Below are 27,563 nucleotides of genomic sequence, written 5' to 3' on the forward strand. Positions count from 1 at the left end.
AATGTCAGTGTTTTAAGATGATGTAGATATTATCAGGGCCAGCTCTAGGATTTTTGCCGCCCCAAGCAAAAAAATGTTTGGCTGCCCCGCTTTTTTTTCATGCCCCCCACCCCTGCTCCGCCCCAACTCCGCCCCTTCCCAACCCCTTCCCCAAATCCCCAGCCCCGCTTCCTCCCCAAGGCGTGCTGCATTTCCCACCCCCAGCTTCCTGCCGCTCCCCCCCCACAATCCCCCCAACCCTAGCTCACCTCCGCTCTGCCTGCTCCCCTGAACACGCCGCCGCTCCGCTTCTCCCCCCCTCCCTCTCAGGTGAGGAAGAGGCAGCGTGTTCAGGGGAGCAGGCGGAGTGGAGGGGAACGAGGGTGGGGGGGAGCGCAGGAAGTAACTGGAGGGGGGGTAGAGGAACCGCTCCCCGCCCCAGCTTACATCCGCTCCACCACCGCCGCCTCCCCAGAGCGCGCTGCCACTTGGCTTCTCCTCCCTCCCTTTCAGGCTTGCCATGCGAAACAGCTGGCGCACTCGGGGGAGCAGGCAGAGGCGCACTCGGGGGAGCAGGCAGAGGCGGAGAGGAGGCGAGCTGGGGTGGCGGGGGTACATTTCTAGGGGCGGCATGGCTGGCGCCAGAAATGGCGCCCTGAGAAATGTGCCACCCCAAGCACCTGCTTGTTTTGCTGGTGCCTGGAGCCGGCTCTGGATACTATAGTAACACAGATCCATTATGTTTTTTTTCCTCTGAAGATAATAGCTTCCCTGCCTACATATGCAGTTTCATAGATAAAGGCCCTGAAGCCATCCTTCAACAGGGACCAGGACTGTGCTATAAATACTGCTATATGTGTATATATGGAGCATAAAAAACCCAAGCATTTTGTTTTCCACCATTTAGCAATCCCAAATGACTTACCTTCCATTTAGTCTCACCCACACACAATTTTTCTATTCACTCTGTTATTCATCTTAATAATAAATCAGGCGGGGAAGAAGAAATCTGCCCTTTTAAAAGCAGTTAGAAAAGGAGTGTATACGTTATACTCCTTGAAAGCTCATTTCTCCTCATATCACTGGTATCCTGCTTCCCTAATTATGTAATCGCACTTCTATGGCATAGAAGCTGTAGTGGCAAGATAATCTGAGACATAAGCCCTTGTATTAGAGGCCTGGTATGAGACCTGAGGCCTGGGCTAAAGTAGTAGTTAAAACTTTACTGATATAAAGCAAAGACAAGCTGTGAGCAAGAGGCAGGACCTGCTCGCAGAAGTTGGCAAGAACAGGGCTGATATTGCAGAAATACACACTCCTAAGAAGTGCTAGGCACAGAACACTCACGCAAACACATCCCAATATTAAGTGGTACCAGAACCCCCCAATATCAAGGATAGTACAAAAACATTCCCCAAGGATAACAGGAACACACTGATCCTCTCCTAAAAGATAAGGTCAGGATGACAGTACATAATAAAGATGTTTTGATGGAACCAACATGTACAAGGTGATGGATGATAACTAGCCACGTCAGGGGGCATAACTAACTATGTTAGGGGGCAGTACGTAACTTGTTTGCATTGGGGTAAAAAGATGTATTTCAGGGGGAGTTTCTCTGTCTAGCCTAGGGAGGAACCGAAAGTCCCGCCATTCACTGAGCTGGCCCATTGTTATGGGCATACAAAGAAGTAAAAAAGGGAGAGAATTTTCATCTTCCACCACACCATGCACTTTCTTTCCCTTTTAATACTACTTTTTCTCTTTTTTTTCGCAGGAGGCAGAAGAAGTAGTAGGAGAGGGCTAACAAAACACTGAAAATAAATATATATATATATTTTAGATTGTCAAAACAAAAATAAAACAAAAGCTTTGTTTCAAAAATTGAAAAATGGTGATCAGATTAAATATTTTACACAAAAATGTTGGATTTGGTTAAAAAGCCATCTTTTGTCAAAATTTTTTGTGTTTTATGAAAAAAAAATTAACCAGTTCTAGTTTGCCTCTGGGACAGGGATGAGGGTGAGGCTGTTTATGCAAATGGAGAGTGGGGAAGGAACAGTTTTGGAGGAAAGTTGGAGGACAACTCTGTTCTCCAAGGCTAAGTTCCTTGTCAATAAATACATCTCTTCTTACCAGGAAAACCAAGGCTAAAAGTCCCATCTCTGAGGTCGAGTGTGGAAATAAGTGAGTTGTAATTATTTACTATAGCTTTATTCATGCACTTGTAATTGTATTATATGGGCTCAGCGGTTGATGAACTGCAAATGTTTGTAAGGATACTTTTTTGGGGGTGGGGGACCATAAACAGGCTTATAAAACATTCCAGCAGAGAACGTGTTTGCCAGGATGGTTATTTTTGACAAATAAGTATATTTTGAGAGGAGAGAGAACCCATCTGTCTGTATGAAATTATTTGTTGGAATTTACAAAGGGATAGGAAATGCAGTGTTCTTTTTTCTATCATCCTAAATTTATGAAATCTTATGTCTGCTTCATGAAATGAAAATAGTTGGTTATATTTAGGTACTCTAAACATGTATAGTGGCCCTAATTCAGGAAAGCATATAAACACATGATTAAGTCTGTCTCTGTTTGGGACAACACTTAAACCTCTTTAAGCATATACTTAATTCCAATTGACTTCAGTACTTAAAACAGGACTATACTCCACTTTACAATTTGTAGCTTTCCTTGTGTACCCTTGGTGCACCCACTAGTGCAGTTACAACCGGTGGCTGGCCATCAGTTGTTGAAATCAAGGAAAAGTCCTGATGCAGACAAGATTTAAGATAGTCCATCATGCACAGGTAGGACCTTCTGCAGAACTACAACAAATTCTGAGCTGTGACAAGAATTTTAAAAGAGCTGGTTGAGGAGCTTGCTGGACCATTGATGCTGATTTTCAGTAACATCAGAGAAGTTCCAGAAGACTGGAAGTTAATGTTGTGCCAATATTTAAAAACAGTAAACAGGATGACCTGGGTAATTATAGGCCTGTTAGTCTGATATTGATCCTAGGCAAGATAGTGGAGCAACTCATATGGGACTCAATTAATAAAGCTTAACAGGAGGATAATTAATGCCAATCAAATTTGATTTATGGAAAATAGATACTGTCAGACTAACTTGATGTCTTTTTTTATGAGATTACAAGATTGGTTGATAAAGGTAATAATGTTAGTGTAATATACTCAGACTTCTGTAAGGTGTTAACTTGGTACCACACAACATTTTGATTAAAAAAACTAGAAAGATATAAATGAACACAGCACACATTAAGTGGATTAAAAGTTGGGTAACTGTTAGGTCTCAAACAGTAACTATAAATGTGGAATCATGATGGAGCAGATGTGTTTCTAGTGGGGTCCTGTAGGGATTAGTTCCTGGCCTAAGACTATTTCACATTTTTATCAGTGACCTGTAAGAAAACATAAAATCATCACTGTTAAAGTTTGTAGATGACACAAAAGTTTGGGGAGTAGTAAATAATAAAGAAAATAGGTCACTAATACAGAACAATCTGGATTACTTGGTAAACTGGGCATAAGCAAACAATATGTATTTCAGTATGGCTAAATGTAATTTTATACATCTAGGAACAAAGACTGTAGGCCTTACTTACTTACAGGATGGAGAACTCTATCCTGGGAAGCAATGACTTTGAAAAAGAGTTGGGAGTGCGGGGAGTGGATAATTAGCTGAACATGAGCTCCCAGTGCAATGCTGTGGTCAAAAAGTCTAGTACAATCCTTGGATGCATAAACAGGGGAATCTCGAGTAAGAGTAGAAAGATTATTTTACCTCAGGATTTGGTACTAGTGTGACCATTGCTGGAACACTTTGTTCAGTTCTGATGTACATTGTTTAAGAAGGATGTTGAGAAATTGGAGAGGGTTCAGAGAAGAACCACAAAAATGATCAAAGGATTAGAAAACATGCCTTACAGTGATAGACTCAAGTAGCTTAATCTATTTAGTTTAAGAAATAGAAGGTTAATGGGTGATTTGATTAGAGTCTGTAAATACCTATTTGGGGAACAAATATTTAATAATAGGCTCTTCAATCAGGTAGAAAAAAAGCATAAACAAGATCCAGTGGCTGGAAGTTGGAGCTAGACAAATTCAGCCTGGAAATAAGGCATACATTTTTGCAACAGTTTACCAAGGGTGGTGCTGGATTCTCCATCACTGGCAATTTTTAAATAAAGATTGGATGCTTTTCCAAAAGATATGCTGTAGGAATTATTTTGGGGAAGTTCAATGGTCTGTGTTATTACAGTAGGTCAGATTAGATTATCACAGTAGTCCCCTTTTGGCCTTGGAATCTATGAATCTCATTTTAAAATTGAAGTAGCACAGGGACAGAATGATGCGGAGGGTCTCAGCAAGACAGTACTGGATATAAACTAAGAGCCCACACTCTGATTTAACTAAGTTCAGTAGTTTCTGACACTTCAAATATAGCGGCTCTCCTGTTAAACCTGAAAGGAATTGACACACACAACTTCCAGAATTCTCGAATAGTTCCTGACACTCTAAACTCAGTGGTTTTCAAATTTGAGGTTCAAAAATTTGCTGCAGAACCTAAGCTTATTTAAAGATGTTTCTAACCATTCTCCTTGGAAAGATAAATCTAATTACTACAGCTATTTTAATTGAGAAACTTACTGAATATATAACAGTGGTGGGCAACCGCGGACACTGGGAGATGTGTGGGGCCATGCTACAGACGGTCAACGTCCGCAAAATGTCTCATCGCCTGCAATCAGATTACCCTGATGGGCCGCAGGTTGCCCACCCCGATATAGAACGTTGAAGAATGTGCAGTTTGTTATGGCCTGAAACCAGTGCTGATTGAATCCAATTAAAGTCTTTTTTTTCATGTACTTAAAATGGCACTGGATCAGGCCTGATGTTTTAAATAGCAATGTGTACATGATGCTTACTAATATATCTATCTGACCATAGACATCTATATTATATATCATATTAACATTCATATGTAGTGAATGTCAGCACCTGTGCTGGCCATATATGACATAATGAACTTTTATTTTAAACAACAAATTGTTATTTATTATAGATTTTCATGAGGGAAGTGTGGTGAAATGGGGCATATAGAATTCCGAGACATGTGGTCATGTGAGGGAAAAGGAGATCTGTTTAGGGTGGCAGATGCAATGAGTGACCTGTTATTGATGTCATGAATAGGAGGAAAAAGGTTAAGAGTCTGCATTAGAAACATACATTGAGCAGGGGCAGTTTGGAATAGGGCTGTACAATATTAAACAGTTAACCGGTAAGCATTAATCTTATCATTAACCCATCCTAACCATTAACCACCAGCCTCAGGCCAGCTGGACAGCCCCAGGCCGACTGGAGAAGTCCTAGCCTCACCCCCCCGACCGGAGCAGCTCCTGCCCCTCTCCCTTTAATCAGTTAACCGGTTAAACAATATAATTTTAATAGTTTAAACCGTTAACTTTTTAATCAATATTTACATTCCTAGTTTGGAAAGGTAAAGAATATCACAATTGGTTATATTTTGCAGAGGGATAATAGCAGTCAGTCAAATTCTTCCTGTATAAGAATTGTGTTTTCTCTCTTTGATTGTCCATGATGTAATTCCATTGTGCTGGTTTACTGGAACTGTCACACAGGCAAGAATCTGCTAGAATGGCAAATAATGGTCCTTTAGAATATGTTACTGGTGTCTAAAAGCCAGTAGAGGGAGGAATTTCACTTCAAAAGCTGCTGGAGATCTCTGCCTTGTAACAAAACTGAAAAGAGGGATTATTAAGAATCATGAAAAGTGATAATAATAATAATAATAAAGAAATTAAGAATCATGAAAAGTGATCTTAATAGTATTAATGTCCCCTAATTATTTCCTTGTATGTACTTGTAGATGGTTACAATGACCACTTTTCTGTAATCTGTGTGTATTTAGTACTTTAAACTTCTCCTCCTATGTCAAGTTTCTCATTCCTTTTTCTGAAGTGATTAAACTGGGTCTCTTGGGTTTTGGGGTGGGGGTTTGTTTTGTTTTTGTTTTTAATTTCAAATTTTCTTTTATAATACTGTGCGGTTCCCCCCCATCACCCACCCCCCCGCCACACTCCATGAGTTCTTGAAAATGTCTGAACCATTTTTCCATAGACTTTTCTTAACAAACAAACACCAGAATAATTAGTTTATGGACTGACGACAAACCTGACAAATTTCCGCCAAAATAATTAAAGTTTGGCAACATTATAAGCAGCTGAAGAATACCTTTTAGAATGCAAATGCTTGTGCAGCCTTAGCTAAAGATATCATTATATGCACTCTACTTGTAACTTATACAGGAATTCCACCTCTTTCTAAAAAAAAAAAAATAAATACGTAAATTAAAAACTAAACAGAGTGTAACTTTGCAGAGAATACAAGATGTTCCCAACTTTCCTTCCCAACTCCATCCACTTCACTACTTCTATGTGAAATCTCCTTTTGAGTGGTAGGATTTTTAAGTTAAAACCCTATAGTAACTGAGTACTCTATCAAACTTTCAGTTCATAAACTTATTCCTGTGCTAGGTTAAAGCTGTGCTGACTCAGTATGGCCAATGTGAGTATGTCAGCACCAGCACTGGAGAAAGGAAACATTTTGACTGGAGATCTGAACAGTAACCAAATGATTAACTTGAAAAACTTGTCTTTCATTGCTTGATTGACATTTTTAGAAACATTGCATAGTCTGTTTTATGTAACTTACTCTTTTTTTAAACTGACGGATTTGCAGCTTCACTTGAATATTACATAGTAAGCATGAGTCAGCAGACAGGCATTAGTTCCTTTGTTGGTTCACACAAGAAGTAGAATAAGGTATTAACGAAAAAATAAATCCTGGTAGTGGCCTTTTAGTTTGGCATAATTAAGTAGTGTGATAGATACAGCAATTTCTTACAGTATCTTTAAAATACCTTATTGTATTACATTTGTGTGTTGTTGTGGGCTGGGATTGCATGTAACTTCAATAGCGAGGCGATATGACAGATGTAAGATCTGGGAATTCAAAAGACTGTGTTGAAAACATGCCAGACAGGTATGGACTTTTGCGACAATAAGTGGACTTCTTGAAAAATCGTTAAGAAGAGTTTAATGCACATTCTCCAACTCTGGTTATGCAAAAACCTAGCCTTTTGAAGCTTAGCCCTGAGGAGACGGTCATTGTTTGCTGATTACCTGTTACAGAACACAAAGATCAAAGCCCCAAGCACTATAAAAAAAACTGGCTGATCTGCCCAGTCTTGTTTCTGGATCTAAAACAGATGAAGTGTGGGGAAAACCCATTTGTGGATTTTGAAGGACTAAAACCTAATAGAATCCTAGATTGGAGTTGGGATGACTTCTGGTAAGCTTTTTAGTGTGCATGTAACTGCTTTTATTGTTTAAATATGTTTTCTCTGTAATACCTTTACCCCGAGAATAAATGTGCTTGCTTAAAAGGAGTTGTATGGTAATTTATAACTAAATTTGGAAGGATTAGATTTTTATTGGTGTATGTTGATGTAACCATACAAACACAAACTGAAGAAAAAATATTTCCATCAATAATAATAGAAATGTACAGATAGGCAAAGTAAGAAAAATGCTGCTTGAGAACATATTAGAGTTTGATTTAAGGATATTTACTTTGTATATTTTGACATGTGAGGTTGACAAGCTGTGTTTTAATGGTTGTAAAGCTTTAATTTTTTGACTCTCAACATTTACTGTCAATAATAATTATTGTCTAATCCACCCCATTGTCTGACCCCCCACACCCATAATTTTGCACAAGTGTGAAAATTAAAATAATTAAAAATTGGAAAAAAATGCTTAAAAAGAAGCATTGATATTATCAGTTGACAAAATCAATCAAATTCTGCCAAGCCTATTTATAATTGGACAATACACTGGTCATAGCGCCCAGAGAGAAAGCAAAGCACATGTTCTGGCCTTTCTAGGCAGTGTGGTTTGCTGGGCATACCACAGTGTAAGGTAGAGGGCAGTGCACCCTTAAAATCCCCAGTCAGGAGGCAATGAGAGAGCGGTGATGGCTGGAAGCCGGAAGCCTAAAGTGGGTGCCTTTGGTGGACCACAGAGGTGCAGTTGCCCTGAAGTTGTGCCAGCTAGTACTAAATGTTTTCTTTGTTTGGGATTCTAAATGTGAAAAGGTGTCTTGCTGAATTTACAACTTGGTATTCTGTGGAAGTGAGCAAAGGGACATAACTTAGTTTGGAATAACTTTTTTCAAAAAGTTTTTTTTGTTTTCTTTTCCCTATTCCCCTTTTAATTGAATGTCACCTGACTTAATTTAGAATATATCCAAACTGTAGGGCACTACTTTGGATCTGATTGATAATAGTACTTTACACTGGTGTAATGCCATTGTTTTTTTGCATTTACTCTTGATTAGCTCTCGTCAGATCTGACTCAACCCCCTCAATTTTAATGGACACACTAATACAACATGTAAATCTAAACCAGAACAAATTTAAATTGTTATCTAAACTCTAAATTGGGAAGTTTAGTCTGAATTCAGACTAATCTGAAATTACAGTTTGGATTCACAAAAAGAAAAAAGAAGTTTGGATTCAGTAGCCAGATATTGTGCAGATTTTTACTGGTGATGTTTACAAGTAAACCTGCTGGCCTAGCTAATTATTATTAGCTAATAATTTTGGTTCTTGGTCTAGGGAATATCTGTTTCTACTGGTATCAGATTTTCAGCAGTAGTGTTTTCTTGGCAACTATCTGAACACTAGTTCTGAATTTCTAAACTCAAAGAGATTTTGAGATTCAAGATGTCTGCCATTCTAATGTCTGTGTCCATATTACAACTACCGTGGTGTTGAAAAGGCAGATTCTACTCTGAAAGTAGAGTGGAAGAGTTTATTTAAGTGCAATTCTGTTTTACACATATGTAATTTGAGACTTCCTTCTAATAAAGTAAAAATGTTCATAGTTCATGGGGAAAAGGCTACCCCCTCCCGCAATGTAACATGATTTTTCTCTTCCAGTAGTCCTTATAGAAAGCAACAGCTTTCTTTTTAAAGTGCTGTTAGGAAGAGACTCAGTGAAATGCTTTTATTAATGCTTCCATTAACTCTGGAGAGGTTTCCTGGATTGTAGGTTTAGGTGCTCTCGTTCTGTCACTCAGAGTTAACACAGCCGCATTGTACTAGCTGGTGTGTTTCCAACAGCTTTAGTTGCCTGCAAAATTTTCCATCTTTTTAATGTGATTTTTAATATCTTCCTTTTTCTTTCCAGTTATCTTACCTATTTGCACTGAGAGTTTTAGAATTAATTTCATATTACTTTGTGTCTTTTATAGAGAACTTTTTTGGAATATAGGAAGTGGTAAATATAAGACAACTTAACAGTGAAAGGTATAATAATGAAGAAGTGTTGGTGTTTGGCTACTTGTAATATATTGATTCCTAGTCATGCTTTTTGTGAAAATAAGACAATAAGATTCTATCCCCCAAAATAACCCATTATAATGCACTTAGTCTGTTTTATTTATATGGTAATTCACTTAATTACAAGTCTATGGCTAAAAAAATCTTTTGCAAAACACATGTACGCACACCAATAAAAGATGCAAAACAAAAGCCTAAAGTTCTCCTCCACTCAGTTTGCCTCATATCACAACTCAGTCCAGTCTGTTCCTCTCCTTGCTTGGCTGCTCAGGAAGATGAAAGTGATGGTGGATATTGTAGCACAGAAAATGCCATCTGAAAATGACGTTCATGTGGCGAGGAGCTATCTTACGAAGATCTTGAGAAGTTCCATGAGGTACAGTACTGGTATTACAAAGTGCATCATTCCCATTCCTTCTCCTTGGCAGAATCTCTCATTCCTTTTGCCAAACCTAGAGGAAACCAGTGTGAAAGTACTCTCTTCCCACTTCCATTTCCTCATACACCAAATGTTACCTGTGATGTGGTAGTTTTCTAGTCTTCTGTTTCACTTGTCATGTGTGTTTAAAAACGTCATTTTCTCGTAATATTGAGACTTTAACTTCTTTGTTGCATTGATGGCAGAACTGAAGCACTAAAGGTATGGTGTCATGAATTTACCTAAAAGACAACTGTAGTTTACTTCTTCAATATCAACAGCACTGGAATAAATTGAGGAAATAAAAAACTCCTGGCTGCTGCTAAATAAAAAACTCCTCCCTCCCTCCCTCCCTCAACTCTTCCCAGCGCCTCCTGCACACCGGGGAACAGCTGTTTCCCAGTGTACAGGAGGAGCTGGGAGGGAGGGGGAGGAGATGGAATCATGTCCAGGGCTGCCGGCCCTGCTGATCAACCTCTCCACCTCCCTCCCAGCGTGTCCTGCATGCTGGGGAATAGCTGTTCCGTGGCGTGCAGGAGGCACTGGGAGGAAGAGGGAGGAACAGGGATGGAGTGCGCTCAGGGGAGGGGGTGGAAAGAAAAGGGACAGGGATGGTGCAGGAGCAAGAAAAGGTGGGATGGGGGTGGGGCCTTGGGGGAAGGAGTGGAGTGGGGCCGGGGCCTGAGGCTGAGAAGGAGGCTTGGGGGTCCATGAAAAAATTTAAATCAAAATGGAGGTCCTCGGGTTGCTAAAGTTTGAGAGCTGCTACTCTAGGAGAATGCCTGATCTGTCCTGAGGTGCGCTGCACAGGACTGAGGTTCTGCTCCTGGGGTGAAGAACTTGAGTCCCACTCCTGGAGCCGGTGTGCAATGACAGTGTGATAGCTCCACTTAACTTACTTTCTTCATGTTGCTTCTGAGACAGAGTGCAGTGAAACTCTACTTGGCATCATGGAAAGAGAATAGACTAGAATGAATTTGCTTCTGTTCATTGCAGCAAATAAAATGTACCAAAAACATACACAAAAGCCTACTGAAGTGCCTAGGATTTCTCATAATCTTAGAGGAGCCCCTGTTGTACTCTGTGGCCCCAGGATCTCTCAGTAGGACTACAGCTGCCTTGTGGAAATACTTTATGTACTGTATGTGGAGAATCTGGGAAGGCAGTTAACCGGAACCTGGCACAACCTTCCGCATTGCCTGTTGCTACAAATGGTCTCAAAAATGGGATTTTTCTGTGCTGGCGGAGAGGGGCTGGGTTAAATATTTAGCTTAGTTTGTTTTAAAATCTAGTGACTATTTTATAATCCAGTTAAAAGAAAGAGGGTGAATAAGGGAAGGAAAAGATGTCTGTCTGTTAAAGGATCGGACTCAGGAGTTCTGGGTTCTGGATGCAGCTTTGTGACCCTGGATAGGTTACTTATGCTTGCTAGGGAACGTTTTCCAAAGTCCCATTGACTTTCAATGAGGCTTAGGCTTCAAAGTGCCTAAGCCATTTTTGAAAAACGTATACCGGCTTCTGAGTCACCTAAAGTACTTTTGAAAATTTTATCCAATAATTTTTACCTACTTAAGACTTAATAATAATTTGCACTTCCATTCAAGGACTTTACTACTACTATTATCATTATTATTATTATTATTATTAACCATTACTTTTTACATTGTTATTACTAATCATATTATTATTATTTTATTATTAAATAATTGTCAAGCTATAGTGGGGTGAAAGCACTAACGTTGAGACTTACTATTTGGATTGGCAAATAGGGGGTCTCTGGAATTACTTAGGTGAAAAGTTCTGGACTAAAGTTATGCATCTGAACCAATATTTAGGCACCTGCATGAATTATCTGACTTTCAGAGGGGCAGAACACCCACAGTTCCCATTGATTTCTATGGGAACTGCTGGTCTTCAGCATATTTGAAAGGTAAGTGATTTTACTTAGGTGCTAACTTTAGATACACAGCTTTAACCTTTAATTTATTTTGGATGCCCTGAAGCCATTTGAATGCTAGAGCAGAACTGGGTTGTGTTAGAAGTCAGGCCTCTGTCACCTTTACAACCTGGGATTGAATAAAACTATTTATGGCTTTGTCCTTCCTCCAGCTCTTAAACTCTCTCCTCCCCACATACACACCTACACAACAAACTTTACAAACTCTTATTCAAGAGTTGCCATGTTATAAAATGAGACATAAAGTTCACTGGTCCTTTGAATAGTGCAAGGTCAGAATAAATTCTAGGTACTTATTTACTTTAAAAATACAACCACAAATCTTGCATAGAATTAATGTTTCATTGTCTGCGTGTTCAGTGTTTTGAAGGCAAGTTGGCATCTTTTCAAAACTGGCTTGTAGAGCATTACATAGCACATTGTAATTTAAACTTATTTTGCATCTGTTTTGTCTGTTTCAAGTTAATTAGATTTGGTGCCCAATGTTTTTCACTGCATGTCACCTTATTAGGAGATCTGTATTAAAAGTATGTGCTCTAACTCCTTCATTTCAGAAGAAATGATCTAGCCTGCAGGCCCCACTCCTGGCATGCAACCAAATTCACAGAGAATCAGCCTGAGGCAGCCACGTCACAGCTCTCCTCAACCAATGTCTGCATTTCCTGGCACTCCCGGTATCATGCAAGGTGAGTTTCTGTTTAAGCTGCACGTATCAAGTTCTGACGGTAAGAGAACAATAATGTACCTCATATTGTTCATAATTTTAAACCGTGAAGATGGAATCTTTCGATTTCATTTATATCGAAATCTGTTTTTAAAATGTGAAGATAATATTGAGACTGCCCAATGTATCAACAAGTCGGTGAAGAGCTGCTAGTATTAATTTAATTCAGAAATATATTTAATTATGTATGTATGTAAATGAAAGGCAGCTGAAAGGTATTTTTCTTCTGTGCATTTCTTTTCAACATCCACTTTTTAGCATCATAAATCTTTGTAAGGGCAGGTCGAAGGTTATACTAAATGCATTAATATCTTCAGTACAATGGAAAAATACCAGAGGTATTGTCAGAAAGCAGGATTCTTTGAAAAATAATATAAACTCTCTCTTAGGGGACACAGAGCATTTTTGTTTTAGACATTAAGATATTGGCTGTTTCATTAGTGAAATTACTTCCCATAATCTGATCTCCACTACGGAACATGTTTAGTGTTTGTTGACAGTCAATGACTGTCTCCTTCTATAGTTAAAATACTTACATTTGTTAGGTCTCATTCAACCCTGTAATGGAAATCCTGGCATCCTTGTTTTGGTCCTGAAACTTCTTTCATTTTTTAGTAGAGCGTGATAGGATCTGATTACAGGCCCTTATTAGTTTCCTCCTTATAATAAATTACCAACAAACGTCATGAAAATGTTATTTTCCTCTCAATTTAACTCCCATTTGGAGCATAGTTATGCTAGGAATTAGGGGAAATCACTGAGGGATTCATTCCTAAATTACAAATCTGTCTTGGGATTCTGTATTTTATTGCTGCAGATTCTCCATCATAGCTCCCCCCACTTACTTTAGGATTTCGTTTTATGAAGCTATAACTAATTAGATCTTTTAAAAAGTTCCCTGCTATTTTTTTTAAAATAGTTTGCATTCAGCCCTTAAAGAATAATACAAATACTAATTTTTATTTAAAGAAAATCCCACACATTTTGATCCTCCCCCCACATCTTCACATTGTAACATTTTATTGCGAGAGGGCTTTTATACGTTCTATTTCTCTACCTCTTGAGTGCTTCCTCTCAGCTTACCTGGTATTATACTGTGTATTTAAATAGCACATGGACAGTATTCCACTTACATTGCTGAAGAGCACAGTAGACCACATGCAGCCAGACAAAAATCCAGAAATTCTTACAGCTTTACTTCTGAATTGTGATGTTAGCTGTATAGCACTTTAGACTAGAAGTCATTACTACATATTTTGACAGAGATGTTACATTGATATGCTGTCTGCTCATCTCTGTTGGCTACCTAGATGAAACTTAAAGTTCCGTTTGTCAGAGTAGAGAATAATTATTTACAGCCTGATCTGGAGGGATGCTGAGTACTTATAGTTCACAACTGAAGGTAGTGGATTCAGATTAGACCCATGAATTGTAAATTAGGATTGAGAGGGATAGTGTCTCTTCTTCATTTTGATCAAGCCAAGCGTGCTGTTATCACTGAACAAATAAAAACCAGCCCCAGCCCCAATGTCCTGCCATACATTCCTTAACAATTAAAAAGGTTCTAATGTCCAAGGCACTTTCTGTGTGAAACATATTTGCCTAATGTACTACTATCAAGATCTCTCTAATTAATTTGTTAAATGTTTTGAACACTTAGAATATGAAAGTCACCATATAAAGCCATATGTTAGTGTGCCCTATCATTACAAATATATTTTGCAAAGAAAAAGCAATATAGTTTATATCTTTGTGTGTTTTACATAAGCTGTTTGCGTCCTCATCATCCTGGTTGTATAATTAAACACTGTGTCTTAATTTTATGCCTCTGACCATATTGACTGAAATGAAAAAAGTTCAAAGGCAATTTTTCTTTTGCCATTGTAGCAACTGCTATGTAGACTGCCGTGCTAGAAAGGGGTTTCATTTTCATTTCAACTTCTTGACAGAGAAAGGAATTCTGTCGTATCTAAACTATACAAGAATGACTATTAAGCTTATATATAATTTCATTATTAGCTTCCACTGTGTGTGTGTTACAGAAAGTTTGATGGACACTTTATATAGTAGTTATAGAGAAGTGGAACAATGCTGGAATTTCTACCACGGTGCAGTGCCTGTGTGAGAAATCAGTTTCTTTTGTACCAGTCTTTGACTAGCATTGTCTGATAAGTTTGATGCTCTGCCTCTCTAGATACTGGAAGGAAAAAGGAGCCTTCTTTCTCTCCCCTTCCCTCATGCTGCTCAGCTTCTTCAAGAGGTGGGGTGGTCTTCTGCTCCTCATCCACAGCTTTATTGTTGTTGAAAAGTAGGCTGGATCTCCACTACTGGATACCTCCTCTACTCTCCCGCCTTGTGAGAAGAGGCAGGGAAGATAGTGGCCTCTGCTACTTTATCCTATTCTCCATTTCTTAGGTCATCCTACTCTGTATATAACTTAAGTGCCTGCCTTTGCTGCTGCTCTTAGCTTTCCTAAGCATTTCTACAAATTTGGCATGGTTTTTGACAGTTTCTCTGCTGCTCATGGGATTCTGAGGAGCACTGCTGAATTTGGCTGGAGTCTGGTTAATTTCACTCTGCTATATAGGTGTGTAGGTATAATTGCTCTCCCTTCTGAACTGCTGTAGTGCCTTTCATCCAAGAATCTCAATGTGCTTGATAAGCTTCATAATACATAGAACCATAGAAATGTAGGGCTTGAAGGGTCCTTGAAAGGTCATCAAGTCCAGCCCTAGATCATCCTTGACCGGTGTTTGTGCAACCTGTTCTTAAAAACCTCCAATGATGGGGATTCCACAACCTCGCTTAGAAGCCCATTACAGAGTTTAACTATCCTTATAGTTGGGAAGGTTTTTCCCAATACCTAAGCTAAATCTCCCTTACCCATTACTTCTTATCCTACCTTCAGTGGACATGGAGAACAATTGATCACTGTCCTCTTTACAACAGCCCTTAACATATATGAAGACTGTTATCAGGTCCCCCCCTCAGTCTTCTTTCCTCACAACTAAACATGCCCAGTTTTTTAATCCTTTCCTTATAGGTCAGGTTTTCTAAAACTTTTGTCATTTCTGTTGCTCTCTTCTGGGATCTCTCCAATTTGTTCACATCTTTCCTAAAGTGTGGCACCCAGAATTTGACACAGTACTTCAGCTGACACCTCACCAGTGCTGAGTCGAGCAGGACAGTTACCTCATGTCTCGTACATATGACATTTCTGTTAATACACCCCAGAGTGATATTAGCCTTTTTCATACCTGAATCACATTGTTGACTCATATTCAGTTTATGATCTGTTGTAACCCCCAGATCCTTTTGAACAGTTTTACTACCTAGCCAGTTATTCCCTGTTTTGTAGCTCTACATTTGATTTTTCTTTCCTAAGAATAATACTTTGTGCTTGTCTTTATTGAATTTCATCTTGTTGATTTCAGACCAATTTTCTACCACAGTTGCTATTATTTAATATTTGTATTACAATAGCATCCAACCAGGATTGGGGCTCCACTGTGCTGGGTCTTGTACATACTGTGATAGAGCTCTGTCCTTGCCTCCATGGATCCCGCATTTCCTGGCGGATTTCACTAGCCTCAGAGTCTCACTGTGACCCTCCACATAACCCTTCTTTCTCTGGAGACAAGCGTCACAGTCTACTGAGCCATTTTCATCATAAGCCAGCAAGGGGGGTGAGGAGAAGTTATCCTTCCTTGCAAAGTCTTTGTTTTCTCCCAGTCCCAGTGATTAATCAGGGGACACAGGTGGGGTGGGGGGAGAGCCCAGGCCCACCCTCTACTCCGGGCTCCAGCCCAGGGACGCTAATAGTATCTGCTATGGTAGCTGACCTTTTAGAAACATGACATGTACAATTCCCTGGGCTACTTCCCCCACAGCAGCCCTCACTTCCTCAAGCTCCACTTCACCCTTACTTCAGGGCCTCCTTCCTTGTGCCTGATATGGTGTGTACTACTCAGCCTCTCCAACAGTGCAACTTCCTCCCACAGCTCCTGACATGCACACCCACCTGACTAACGGGGAGGCTTTTAAACCAGTTTCAGCCAGCCCCTGATTGGCTTCAGGAGTCCCAATCAACCTAGCATTCTCCCTGCCTTCTGGAAAGTTCTAATTGGCCCCAGGTGTCTTAATTGACCTGGAGCACCTGCCATTTCACTTATCCTGGTACCAGGGATTTGTTTAGCCCGGATTTAATATATCTATCTCCCACTACTTTTCTATAGCCATCTGGCCTTGCCCCATCACAATACATATATGTAGTTCCTGACAATCTCAAGAAAAGTGATCAATGGATCACAATGGGAGAGATGGATACGATCAAATATATACAGTTTGTTTATATAAATTAAAATTTGCTATTTAAAAAGTTAGCATGGCTTAACTGTCAGTTATCCTTACCTGATCCTCAAAACAGCCATCCTAGATTGGCTTATTTCTTCTCAATATTGTGGCAGAAGCTTGTGTTGGGAAGCAGTTTAAAAGAGGACAGGGTAATGGCCTTACTGATTAATTCAGATGGGGTGACCGATGTGGAAGAAGGCACAAAGATTGGCCCAACTGTGTCAATGATGCCAGCCTCGTTGGCTGAGTGGTAGAGGCGTGGGAAGCAGTGTGATAAATGGTGAGTGGAAAGGTAGGGATGGGCAAAGTTGTGAAGGGCCTTGAATGCCATGGAAAAAGCTTGAATTTAGTGTGAGGAAGCAGGGAGAGCTAATATCAGGGGTCAAAGAGGGAGTGATGTGGTTAGAGCAGTGGGCAAGGATGATGGCCTTAATTGCTGTGTTTTGTATGGACCAGAGGTGGGTGTCAGGCAGCCAGAGAAGAGGCGATAACAGTAGCCAGGCTAGCTATGGGCAAAAAGCAATGTTATAAAGGAAGAAGCAGCAAATTTTGGGGGCAGTCTAAATGAGCAAGAGAGAGAGGGCAGGGCTGAAGGCCTGAGTGACTGGGAGGATGGTGGTTGTGTTACTAGTGACAAGGAGTGGGGAGAATTTCTGAGGGAGGAAAGGCCAGGAGTTGAGTGTTGGCCATGTTAAGCAGAAGTTGATACCAGAGCTCCTGGGAAGAGATGTTGCAGAGCTGTGCTGAGTTGCAGGATGGGATGGAGGGAGTGAAGTGGTGTGATAGATTAGTAAGTTATTAGCAAGTGATGGTAGCTGAAACCTTAATGGTGAAAGGGAGAGAGCACACACAGGGTGAGAGCCGTAATAGAGGGATTTGTGGCCGTGGTTGCAAGCAGCACATTGTGGTTTGGAAGTGAAGGGTGGGGCAGTGTTTGGAGAAGCAGGTGGGATTAAGGGTGAGGTTTTGTAAAGGAAACGGGCAAGGGTAAGAAAGAAGGAGAGGGCAAGAGTTTAGTAGGGAGGGAATGGGATTGGTGGTGGTATTGGAGATAGAAAGTAAATTGGAAACTTTGGATTTGGTATTAGGAGATGGGGATGAAGGGAGGGAGATCAGACTTTTCTTTGGATGTCAACATGATCTTACACAAGGAGAAGGGGTGATTCCAGGAGAAGTAGGCTTACTTACGCTTCATTATTCCTGTTGTGCAGGAAGATAAACTTGAGACGCAGCTGCTGAAGTTCAGTCACTATGTTAATGGCGGAGGAAGGATGAAGCCTTGATTCCGCCTGCTCAGACCACTAGAAGACGTGTGCTCGTGTCTCTCTCTGATAGTTGCCGTGTGTATGGGTAGTACCAAGCCCCCATGTGAAATCAGCTTCATTGTTGCAGTTATATGGACGTACCGCTGATGGTATTGTATGTTCCTCTGTTATAGCTCCTCCCCTCATGACCTGTCCAACTCATGGGATCGGTCAAATCTGCATCGCACGTCTGAGCGATTCAGTTCCCTGGGAAGTATGGACAGCTGGGACCACGCTCTCCCAACATCCCAGTATGGAAGGCTTTCCTCTGCGAAGTCCAACAATAGCATTGATCATGTAGGGAACCAAAGCAAGCGGGATTCTGCCTATGGCTCTTTCTCCACTAGTTCGAGTACCCCTGATCACACTCTGTCCAGCGTGGATGCTGCTTCAACGGACCACATGCTGTATAAAGTCGGCCACTGGGACACTGCAAAGCACGGAAACAGCAAGACTGGCCAGTTAGTGAATGATAACAGTGGACTGGAGGACAAACCTGGATACTTGCCACTTCCCATTCAATATGAGACTAGCAAGAGTCCTAGATTGGAGGAACAGCCCGATTCCAAGCTCTCTGGCTCTGGAAGATCAAGTTTTGGACCTATCTGGCATGTTCCTGATAAAAAATCATCCTCCCCGCCACCACCACCTCCACCTCTCCGAAGTGACAGCTTTGCTATTACCAAAGGCCACGAGAAGGCCCACGGTTCAGTGTACTCAGAGGGTGCCAGCACCCAGCACTTTACAGTTCTGAACCAATCTCAGCACAGGAGGGACTGGAGCTCAGAAACTGCAGAACAACCAAGAAGGCCTGTTAGGGCTAGTGACAGGAGCACAGACGGAAAGAGGATCAATAATTCCAATTATAAATCTGATGTTAGTCTGGACTACAATTTGTCCTCTGCTGGTGATAGGTACAATAATAATCCAGGAAATGCTAACAGACTGCAGTCCTCTTTGTCCAGCACTGATGTTCGGTTTGCACAGCCTGCTTACGGTTACCACCACCAGCGCCAGTACAGTGATGAAAGCACTTTCTTTCACCATGCAAGAGCTTCGACTTCGCCTAAAGAGCAGCGACATATTTCCTCTTACAGTGGCAATAAAGAACTACCTGCCAACCACTTTCTTTGCTATAGTCCAAACCAAGCCAGAATGCTCAAAGCTTCTACTAATAACAGTGCTGCTGAACAGAAGGTGGACAACACTGGACAGAGTCGTTATTATTGTGTCACAGCAAAACAGCCTGCCCAGGGAAGCTCACGGCCACTACAGCTCAAGGATGAATGTTGGAAACCTGGAATAGGAGCTGATGGTTCCCCTGGACCACATGAAAATCCTGCCATAGTCACGATGGTCCAAAAACCAAAATACTATTTACCGCAACAACCTGTCGAGCCTTTGCTAGAAGAGCGTGAGAAGAGTGGTCACTATGCAATGGACAGTGGAGGGGATGTTAAGTCTTCTGTAGTGGAAGATCCTAAAACAAGTTTCACTGAAAAACCTGGCCAAAAGAAAAACTTTGATGGTAGTTTCGAGGAAAATGGCAATAGCTACAATCAGCAGGAGTGTACAAAGAGCTGTGTCCCTATCAGTGAACACAGAGCTGCCCAGAAAGATATCAGGTGGCGACCAGAAGAGAGTAGTAAGATTTCTGCTCAGAAGACCCCAATTTTGCACTCTTTAGCTCAGGAAGGGAAAAAACAGTCTGACAACTGCCTGGAAACTGGAATGGATAGACAGCTCCCATTTGATACTCATACGGCTAAGCAGGCACGCAGAAGTGATCGCTTTGCAACAACCCTGAGAAACGAGATCCAAATGAGGCGAGCAAAGCTGCAGAAAAGCAAAAGCACCGCTACCTTAATGGGGTCAAGCGAAACAGAAGAGGACACTGAAAACTGGAAACCAGATTCAGTGGAGAACTTAAACACAGCTTCAGAGAGCTCTTTTACCAGCTCCTACACGGATCACTTGAAGGAGGCCCAGGCCAGGGTCCTGAGGGCTACTTCCTTCAAACGGCGGGACTTGGAACCTAGCCCTGCTGATTATCTCCCCAGGTCACCAGAACGGAAGACAAATAATTGCAACTCTTCCTTGTTGGCTTGGGTTTCTGAAGACATGTCACGTTTTCTTGAGGCTATGCAGGCTAAACCAAACTCATCAGGGAGTGGCACTCATCATATTTCCCGCATTGGAGCTAGGAAGAGGTTCACAGCAGAACAAAAACTGAAGTCTTACTCTGAACCAGAGAAGATGAATGAAGTAGGGGTATCAGAAGATGACTGCCGTCTCCACCGCCGTCCAAATACATCTGAAGAAGCCCTGGGCTCTTTTGCAGATAAGTGGAAGTTCTTTGAAGAAACGAGTAAGCCCACATATCGTAAGTCTGCACAGAAACAAACTCCCTACAGTCTGCCTGAGAGGCCTGATAAAAAAGCTCATGGACATGAGGGTGAGGAGTCGTGGTATGACAGAAGGGCTCGGGCAGCCTCTTTTGGAATTGAAAGTACACAACCTGAAAAAGATAATGTCCATTACCTTACTCACAAGTCTGCTGACAAAGTGGTGAAAACTGAACAGTCTCAGAGGTTGGGAACGTTTGCAGAATATCAGGCATCCTGGAAAGAGCAGAGGACACCTCTAGAGCCAAGGAGTTCAGGAAAGTACCATTCAGCTGATAACATCCTTGATGCAAGCCATGAGCAGCATGAGAAACCCCAATACACACATGAGAGATCCAGGTCGTCTCCTTCTACTGATTTCTACAAACAGGTATGGGGCTTTCGTAATCTCCTCTTACCTTAGAATGTGACAGAGGGGAAAGAAAAATAAATTGTGTGTGTAAGTGTTCAAGTATGGTCAAAGAACACAAGCAAAGTATTGTTAATTGTATTATTACAGGTAGCTCACACAAAAAGGCTTTACATGAGTGTAGCATTAGTAGTTCAGCATGGAACAAAGTACACTGAGCTAAACAGTTCAGTCACTTTTGTGTTGTCACTGGCATGATTGAAGAGAAAATAAACTGGTTCATTTGACTGTGATGTTAGAATATATTGGCGGACGGATTCGATTTTTATCAGTAAATATATGTAAACGTCAATTTCACCAGATACACATAAACCAACAAAAAGGATATTTCCATCAATGACCATGGAAATTTAATAGGCAAAGTAAGAAAAATGCTGCTTGAGAACTTTGATTTAAAGTTATTTGTTTTGTATATTTTGACATTTGATGTTGACAATTTGTGTTTTAATGGTTAAAAACCTTTCGCTTTTTGAATCTCAACATCTATTATCCTTAAATAATAATTATTTGATCCCAATTATTGCTTGACACCCCCATAATTTCCTTCAACTATTAAAATTTAAATAGATAAAAATAGAAAAAAAATGGTTAAAAATAAACATCAATATTATCTATCAAAATTATTTAAAGAATTGAATTCTGCCGAGCCTAACTGTATCTCATACTTTACAATAGGGGTAAGGGGAGGCTGATGGCAATAAACCCTCACCCAACATGACACAGTTGCTCTGCTTTCCTAGCCCCCTTCCCCAGTTCAGATGTCTTCTGGCCCCTTAGAACTCTAAGATGGAAAAGGCACTGCAAGGAGGAACAGTATGCAATCACCCCCCAGGAAAATGACTTGATTGGTGCGCTACTGGTTCTCCTCTTTCTCTTAAACTCTCTTGGTCCATTAACCAGATACTGAAGCACTCACTGTCTCACCTTAATGGTTATGTTTGAAAATCCAAGGATGTAATAAAGGTTAATACGACTTAAAGAAAAAATAGGTGGCCCTTCTGTTTTGCATGAGTGATTAAAAGAAATCTGATCCTCAGAGAGATGCCGAAAGTCTGCTCAGCTCACAAGCAAAAAGCAAGTTAATTTTTAACTGTGCAGTGTGAGTGAGGGGACAGTTGGCGGGGGAGAGAAACTGAAAGACTGACCCTTGTAATATAGTTATTTTAAAGGCATATTAAAGCTGCCGTAAGATTGCCTCATGTGTAAGGGATCCTAGTCAGGGGGAGGGTATCGTCAATTTGAGCTGAACTGCCTCCTCTGCAAATACAAAATATTGGGCTCGAGTTAAAAATAAAACAGGGTATCCCATATTTATAATATTCCTCCACCTTTTCCCTTTTTCTCTCATTTCCTGCGCTTCAACTCCCTTTGCCCCATTTTAAAAAAAGAAAAATCCAGGAGTCAAAATTTAAAAGTAGTTTCATACAAGATGAGAGATCCCTTAGAAAAAACTCACCTGATCTATAGTTTGGTTTAATTTAAACAAAAGTCTTCACTAGGACTTTTGGAGTGACGGGGGGAGGAGTTACTTGTATAAATAATCTTCTGGGCTGTCACTTACAAGTGACTGTTTTTCAAAAGCAGAAATTTTATTCTGAAGAGGCAGGAATTGCTGAATTATTCCTCTTTTATTGCCCATCCAGCAATAAAAATTGTCCTGTAATATATACCATACATGCATTGATTTTGTTAGTATCAAGTTCAGCGGAGGCTACTTGGAATGGCACAAAGCAAAACAAACCTAATGCCCATCCCCAGCCCCACCAACAAAAAAAACAACAACCCAAAACCCAGTGTTTAATCACTTGGACAATACAGTGCTGGGTGCACTGTAGATGTATATAACAAAATCTATTAGATTTAAAAAAAATTAAAGGTATTTTACATACTTCACATGTATTATTTAGTTGGTTTGAGTACCCAGTGCAACTGTATTTCCCATGAGTTCAGCGTTTCTAATACAGTGTTAGACTTTGGGTGTGGTTGTTTGAAGATACTGAGGTAATAAAATTCTGGAAGGTCAATGTTAAGTGTTTTGTTGAGAAACAGAAACACACAGAAAGAAGTTCAGAAGTCCTCAAATGCTTGCCTGTATTCAAATGCTAACAAGGCTACGTTAAGTTTTTTTACAATACTTTGGTTTTGGCAAATAGAAGTTGCTAAGGTTTATAAATATTATATTTAAGTGTTTCCTTCTAGACCAGTGAGATAAATTAGTAACATGAGCACAGCGAGGTTCGTAGTGCCACAGAAGATGTCACGTGGCATACCATACAACCCTTGAAGCCAAACCACCATAAGACATGTTACATTATTGACTTTATGTATGTTCAAGCAGAGCGAACCCACAAATAAGAGGTTCCATAATATATTTTCAGGAGACTGAAACTTGATGACTTGGTGTCTTACTATGTTATAAACCCTTTGCAGAAAGTCACAGTTGAAGTAAGGAGGCAAACCGAGGATTCAGGGGAAGATGGGGAATGTATTTCCTCCAAAACTAACACCGATGAGCAGAATTGCACTCTAAGGTGGGTATGCTTTTTTTTCTGTCTCCAAGGCTGAAAGTTTTATATGAGGACTACGATATGCGAATGAGCTGGTCTTTTGCTACCCAAAATAGAAGTTGAGGTAAACTCATGTTGAACATTGTGCTATGTCTTTTCCCCCCCACCCTCATGTACGATATAACAGTTCTTGGAGCTAAGATTTCTGACTGTGAGGTAGATCTTTTAAAGAAATTACGTACTGTCCAATTTATTGTATTTTCTTCAGTCCCAGCAGAGTCTTATTATGAGGGTGTAGAAAGAGATCCAATCTTAATATTGATCAATTAAATGCTTTTAAAGAAAAGAAAGTGTTTGATTTTCCTAAAGGAGTGTGTCAGGGATACACGTGGCAACTACTGTAGATTGCTGGAATATAGTAATATAGTAAGTCAGTTTTCTGTAAAGATAAAATTACTGAATGGAAAACGGATAAAGGGCTCTCGAATGTGATTTTCCACTCACCACTTTTAATTGTTAAGTGAATTAATAGATGGAAAGCCGCTTGGAAGAATTATACCGTTTTTCTCCTATCTTAAATAATCTGTTTTGACACAGTGTAATTAAAACCCTTGAATCCCTAGCACAGTTGGGACCTGATCCTGATTTGGAGCCTCTGGGTGCTATTGCGATAAATAATTGAAACTACAGCTGCTAAATTGCACTTGGCAACCAAATTTCAGACAAGAACATACTGTGTCTAAAATAATTTAGTCAACAACAGCTTTTGTATCCTGTTTTTTAACTGTAAATTAAGAACAAAAGCATATATGGAAGGTTTTTTTTAAAAAAAAAGTCTCCACTGATTTTCCTCATTATATGTACTTAGAATCTTTAAGTGGTAGAATGTCTCAATGGGAGATAATTTCTTAATATAGCAAATGCACATACAATATGAGTATAGCTATGCATCTCCCATATGATCAGCAACTGATTTGTACAATGTATAATATGTGTTCATTATTTTCCCACCTTATAAACTTTATATTATGAAGATTGATGGTTCTGTTGGTTTAAGTGATCTGCTCTGTTGTTTTGATTCTGAGTAGCTCTTTGTATTTACTGTGCAGTAGCTTTTAAAATGGAATGTGTGTGTGTGTGAGAGAGAGGGAGAGAGAGAGAGAGCATGAGCATGAGCCTGGGCTAGAGATGACTGTAGGCAGACAGCATCTCTATATAACTAAGATGTTTTCCATCTAGCATTGTGGAACTCTAGTAACAAAAGCATCTGAATAATACACCTACGCCAGCATTTTAACAGTGTCTGTGTAACACAATCCTCGTTTTATAACATAGAATCCATGTAAATCACATGACTGGGCACCAGCTGTAATAACTTCTTTGTTTTAAAGTAGTACACTGTTTTCACATGCTGTTGCAGCTCAATTATTTGACCATTGCACCACATTGTAGGAAAAGGTTTAGGAAAGTGGTCTCTTTCATGGTCTTTCCCTCAGCTCTTTGTCTGAAGCCAAGGCCATTTAAATTATGTAGAGGGCATATATGTCTTTTATAGACTGTTTAATTTTCATGCCATTTATGGTCTCTGAATGATAATGAATGGTTATTATGCAGAAACTATAAAAAAAAAATTAAAAAATGTCACTACTATAGTGAAAGGCCTAAGTGGTAAGGGAACTTGTCTCATTCATCGTAATCTCAATTAAACCTATGTTCTGTGGAGTTGCTCTAAAGAAATTTGATTTAATACTTTTTCCAAAACTAGCAATTTGTAAATAATAATTTGTTTAATCTGGCTAATCTGTACTTAGTTTTAGAACATTAACCAAGTAGCCCATGGAGAAAATATTTGCTTGCTGGCATGTTTAATCATTTTTTTTTTTTTGCTACTTATATAAAATTACACTACTTATGAGCCTGATCCTGCATCATCCACACCAAATGGGGATCTTTGCCATTGGATTCATAGCTGCAGGATCAAACCCTAAATCTTTAAATGGCTTAAACCTCTGATGACCTGAGTTTTCTGCCAAAAAGTAATTTCATGAGATTAATGTATGGGGCTGAAATATTCTGTAGGTTGCAGTCTACATTCTGTGACAGAAAAATTATAGCCAGTTATTTGAGACTCCCTTGATTATTTTTTGAGTAATAAGTGATTTGCTGTTTAAAATAATTTTGTGTATATTTTGTGCTTATTACAGATACTGTGTATATTGTCATGAATGCTGAATTATTTGTGAATCTAATCTCTCGTATTGAATCTTACATGAAAAGTAATGAAGTATTATAATAACAGATTATACATTTTCCCCCCATAATCTTTAAAGTGAAATTACAGGGCTTGGATGGCTGACTAGTCAGTCAGTTTGCGTGTTTTTCCTTTGTCCGTTTTATTATGTATTGTGCATTTTTAGCCCAGAATGGAAACAATTATTTTATGTTGTTTGCATGAAGATGTTTATAATCCACGAAGAAACTTTCAACCACTTTATGGGTTTGGCTTCATTTTTTATTTGGGCTATAATGAATTGTTATACTTAGTTAAGTTGCTTAGTACCATCTCTGGAAAAACTAGAAAGTGTCTGAATTCTAGTATTCAGTGCTCTGTTTTATGTTTATAGGAACAGCGAGCAATTGAGCACTTCTAGATATACTTACAACTACTCATTCAAGTAGCACTACTGCTATGAATTGCAAACATTCAAACTCCCACTCCCACACACATTGGGTACAATTCCAAGAATTGTCAGAATTCCAAAACCAGTTCTGAACTTCTAGGACTGAAACATATTTGAAATGAAATTAGTAGGGTTGCCACTTTCTAATAGCTGGTAACCGAACCTCAAGGCCCTACCATCTGCTCCTCCCATCCCCCTCAATGCCCCACTCCTGCTCTGCCTTCCCCCCAAAGCCCTGCCCCCACTTTGCCTTTTCCCTCAAGGCCCGACCGACCCCCCAGTCTGCCTCTTCCCCCCAAGGCCCCGCCCCCGTCACTTGCTTCTCTTCCCTCCTCCCCCTGTTACTTGGATCGTCTCAAGGAGCCTGCCTGCAGGTAGGAGGCAGCCCCAGCTGAGCAGGGGCTGGCATGAATTAATGATCCAGCGCCTTCCCACAGTAACTGGAATTCTGGTTTGGATGCCATTTAGGGTTGCAAGGTCCTCTTTTTGACCGGACTTTGCAGTAAAAAACCAACTGTCCAGGTAAAACTTTCACGGGTGGCAACTCTAGATACTACTGACGTGCAAAGCAAAGATAATGCAATGTGTGCATATTTATTTTAGGATATTAGTTTCCTATATAAAATTACCATTGAAATGACTTTCCAAAATTCAGCAAGCAATAGATAATGGTAGTGTGTGTGTTTCATAGCTGTCTGTATACATAATGCAGAGTCTTATTTTTTTCAGAACTGGCCTCCCTCTTCTTTGTTCGCAGTCTGATGTGAGCAAATACTTGGCTACGCTTTTAACATCCCCGTAGAGGTTACTGTATGTTTTAAACAGGCCTAGCCCTTGATATTCAAGGGGTGTTACTTGTACCTACGGAGTCCTGACATAAAAAGGTTGTCTTTTAAAAATTGGACCTAGAGAGAGTGAGTGTGTTGGGGTGTGTGTGTGCCCTCAGCACAACTCAGCCTGCATCAAAAGAAAAGCATACATGTAATAGTTTATTCTCTAATTGACACAATTCTACCACCTACCAGTGAGAGGGTCATGGTCCTAGATTTTTATTTAAATTCTGAGAACATTTTGCATGTATCTGCCCCTCAATTTGTTATTACATTGTCTACAAAAAACTACATATTACAAAACTTGAGGCAGTGTTAGATCAAGGTTACAGCTTTTTGTTGTTGGTTGCTTTTTGACATTTAAGAGGTGTTAAATATAGTATCGGCATTTCAGGCCTGACCCAGCTCCAGTTAAAGTAAATGGACACTGTAGGGATTTGTTCTCTCTTCTGAATTATCTGGTATAAGCCACCACTGAAGAGGGGATACCAAACTAGCTGGTCTGTTTGTCTGTTCCGGTATGGCAGTTCATGTGTTCCGAATACACTA

General features: G+C 40.1%; 1 protein-coding gene across 10 annotated transcripts in view; it reads left to right on the top strand.

The window, feature by feature from the left end:
* Nucleotides 1-27,563, top strand: part of SHROOM2 (shroom family member 2) — a 185,462-nt gene that overhangs the window by 105,132 nt on the left and 52,767 nt on the right. For 4 of the 10 annotated variants that reach the window (XM_073354561.1, XM_073354553.1, XM_073354580.1 and 1 more), the window contains 5 exons: nucleotides 2,119-2,166; nucleotides 9,698-9,802; nucleotides 12,356-12,487; nucleotides 18,317-20,957; nucleotides 23,427-23,527. The exons of 1 other annotated variant lie outside the window; for it this stretch is intronic. In XM_073354561.1, coding sequence (XP_073210662.1) covers nucleotides 2,119-2,166; nucleotides 9,698-9,802; nucleotides 12,356-12,487; nucleotides 18,317-20,957; nucleotides 23,427-23,527 — 3,027 coding nt within the window. The remainder of the gene's footprint in view (nucleotides 1-2,118; nucleotides 2,167-9,697; nucleotides 9,803-12,355; nucleotides 12,488-18,316; nucleotides 20,958-23,426; nucleotides 23,528-27,563) is intronic. 5 more of the 10 variants (XM_073354589.1, XM_073354618.1, XM_073354598.1 and 2 more) reach the window with 3 other exon arrangements.

The sequence above is a fragment of the Lepidochelys kempii genome, chromosome 1 (assembly GCF_965140265.1).
Source record: "Lepidochelys kempii isolate rLepKem1 chromosome 1, rLepKem1.hap2, whole genome shotgun sequence".
Taxonomy (NCBI): domain Eukaryota; kingdom Metazoa; phylum Chordata; order Testudines; family Cheloniidae; genus Lepidochelys; species Lepidochelys kempii.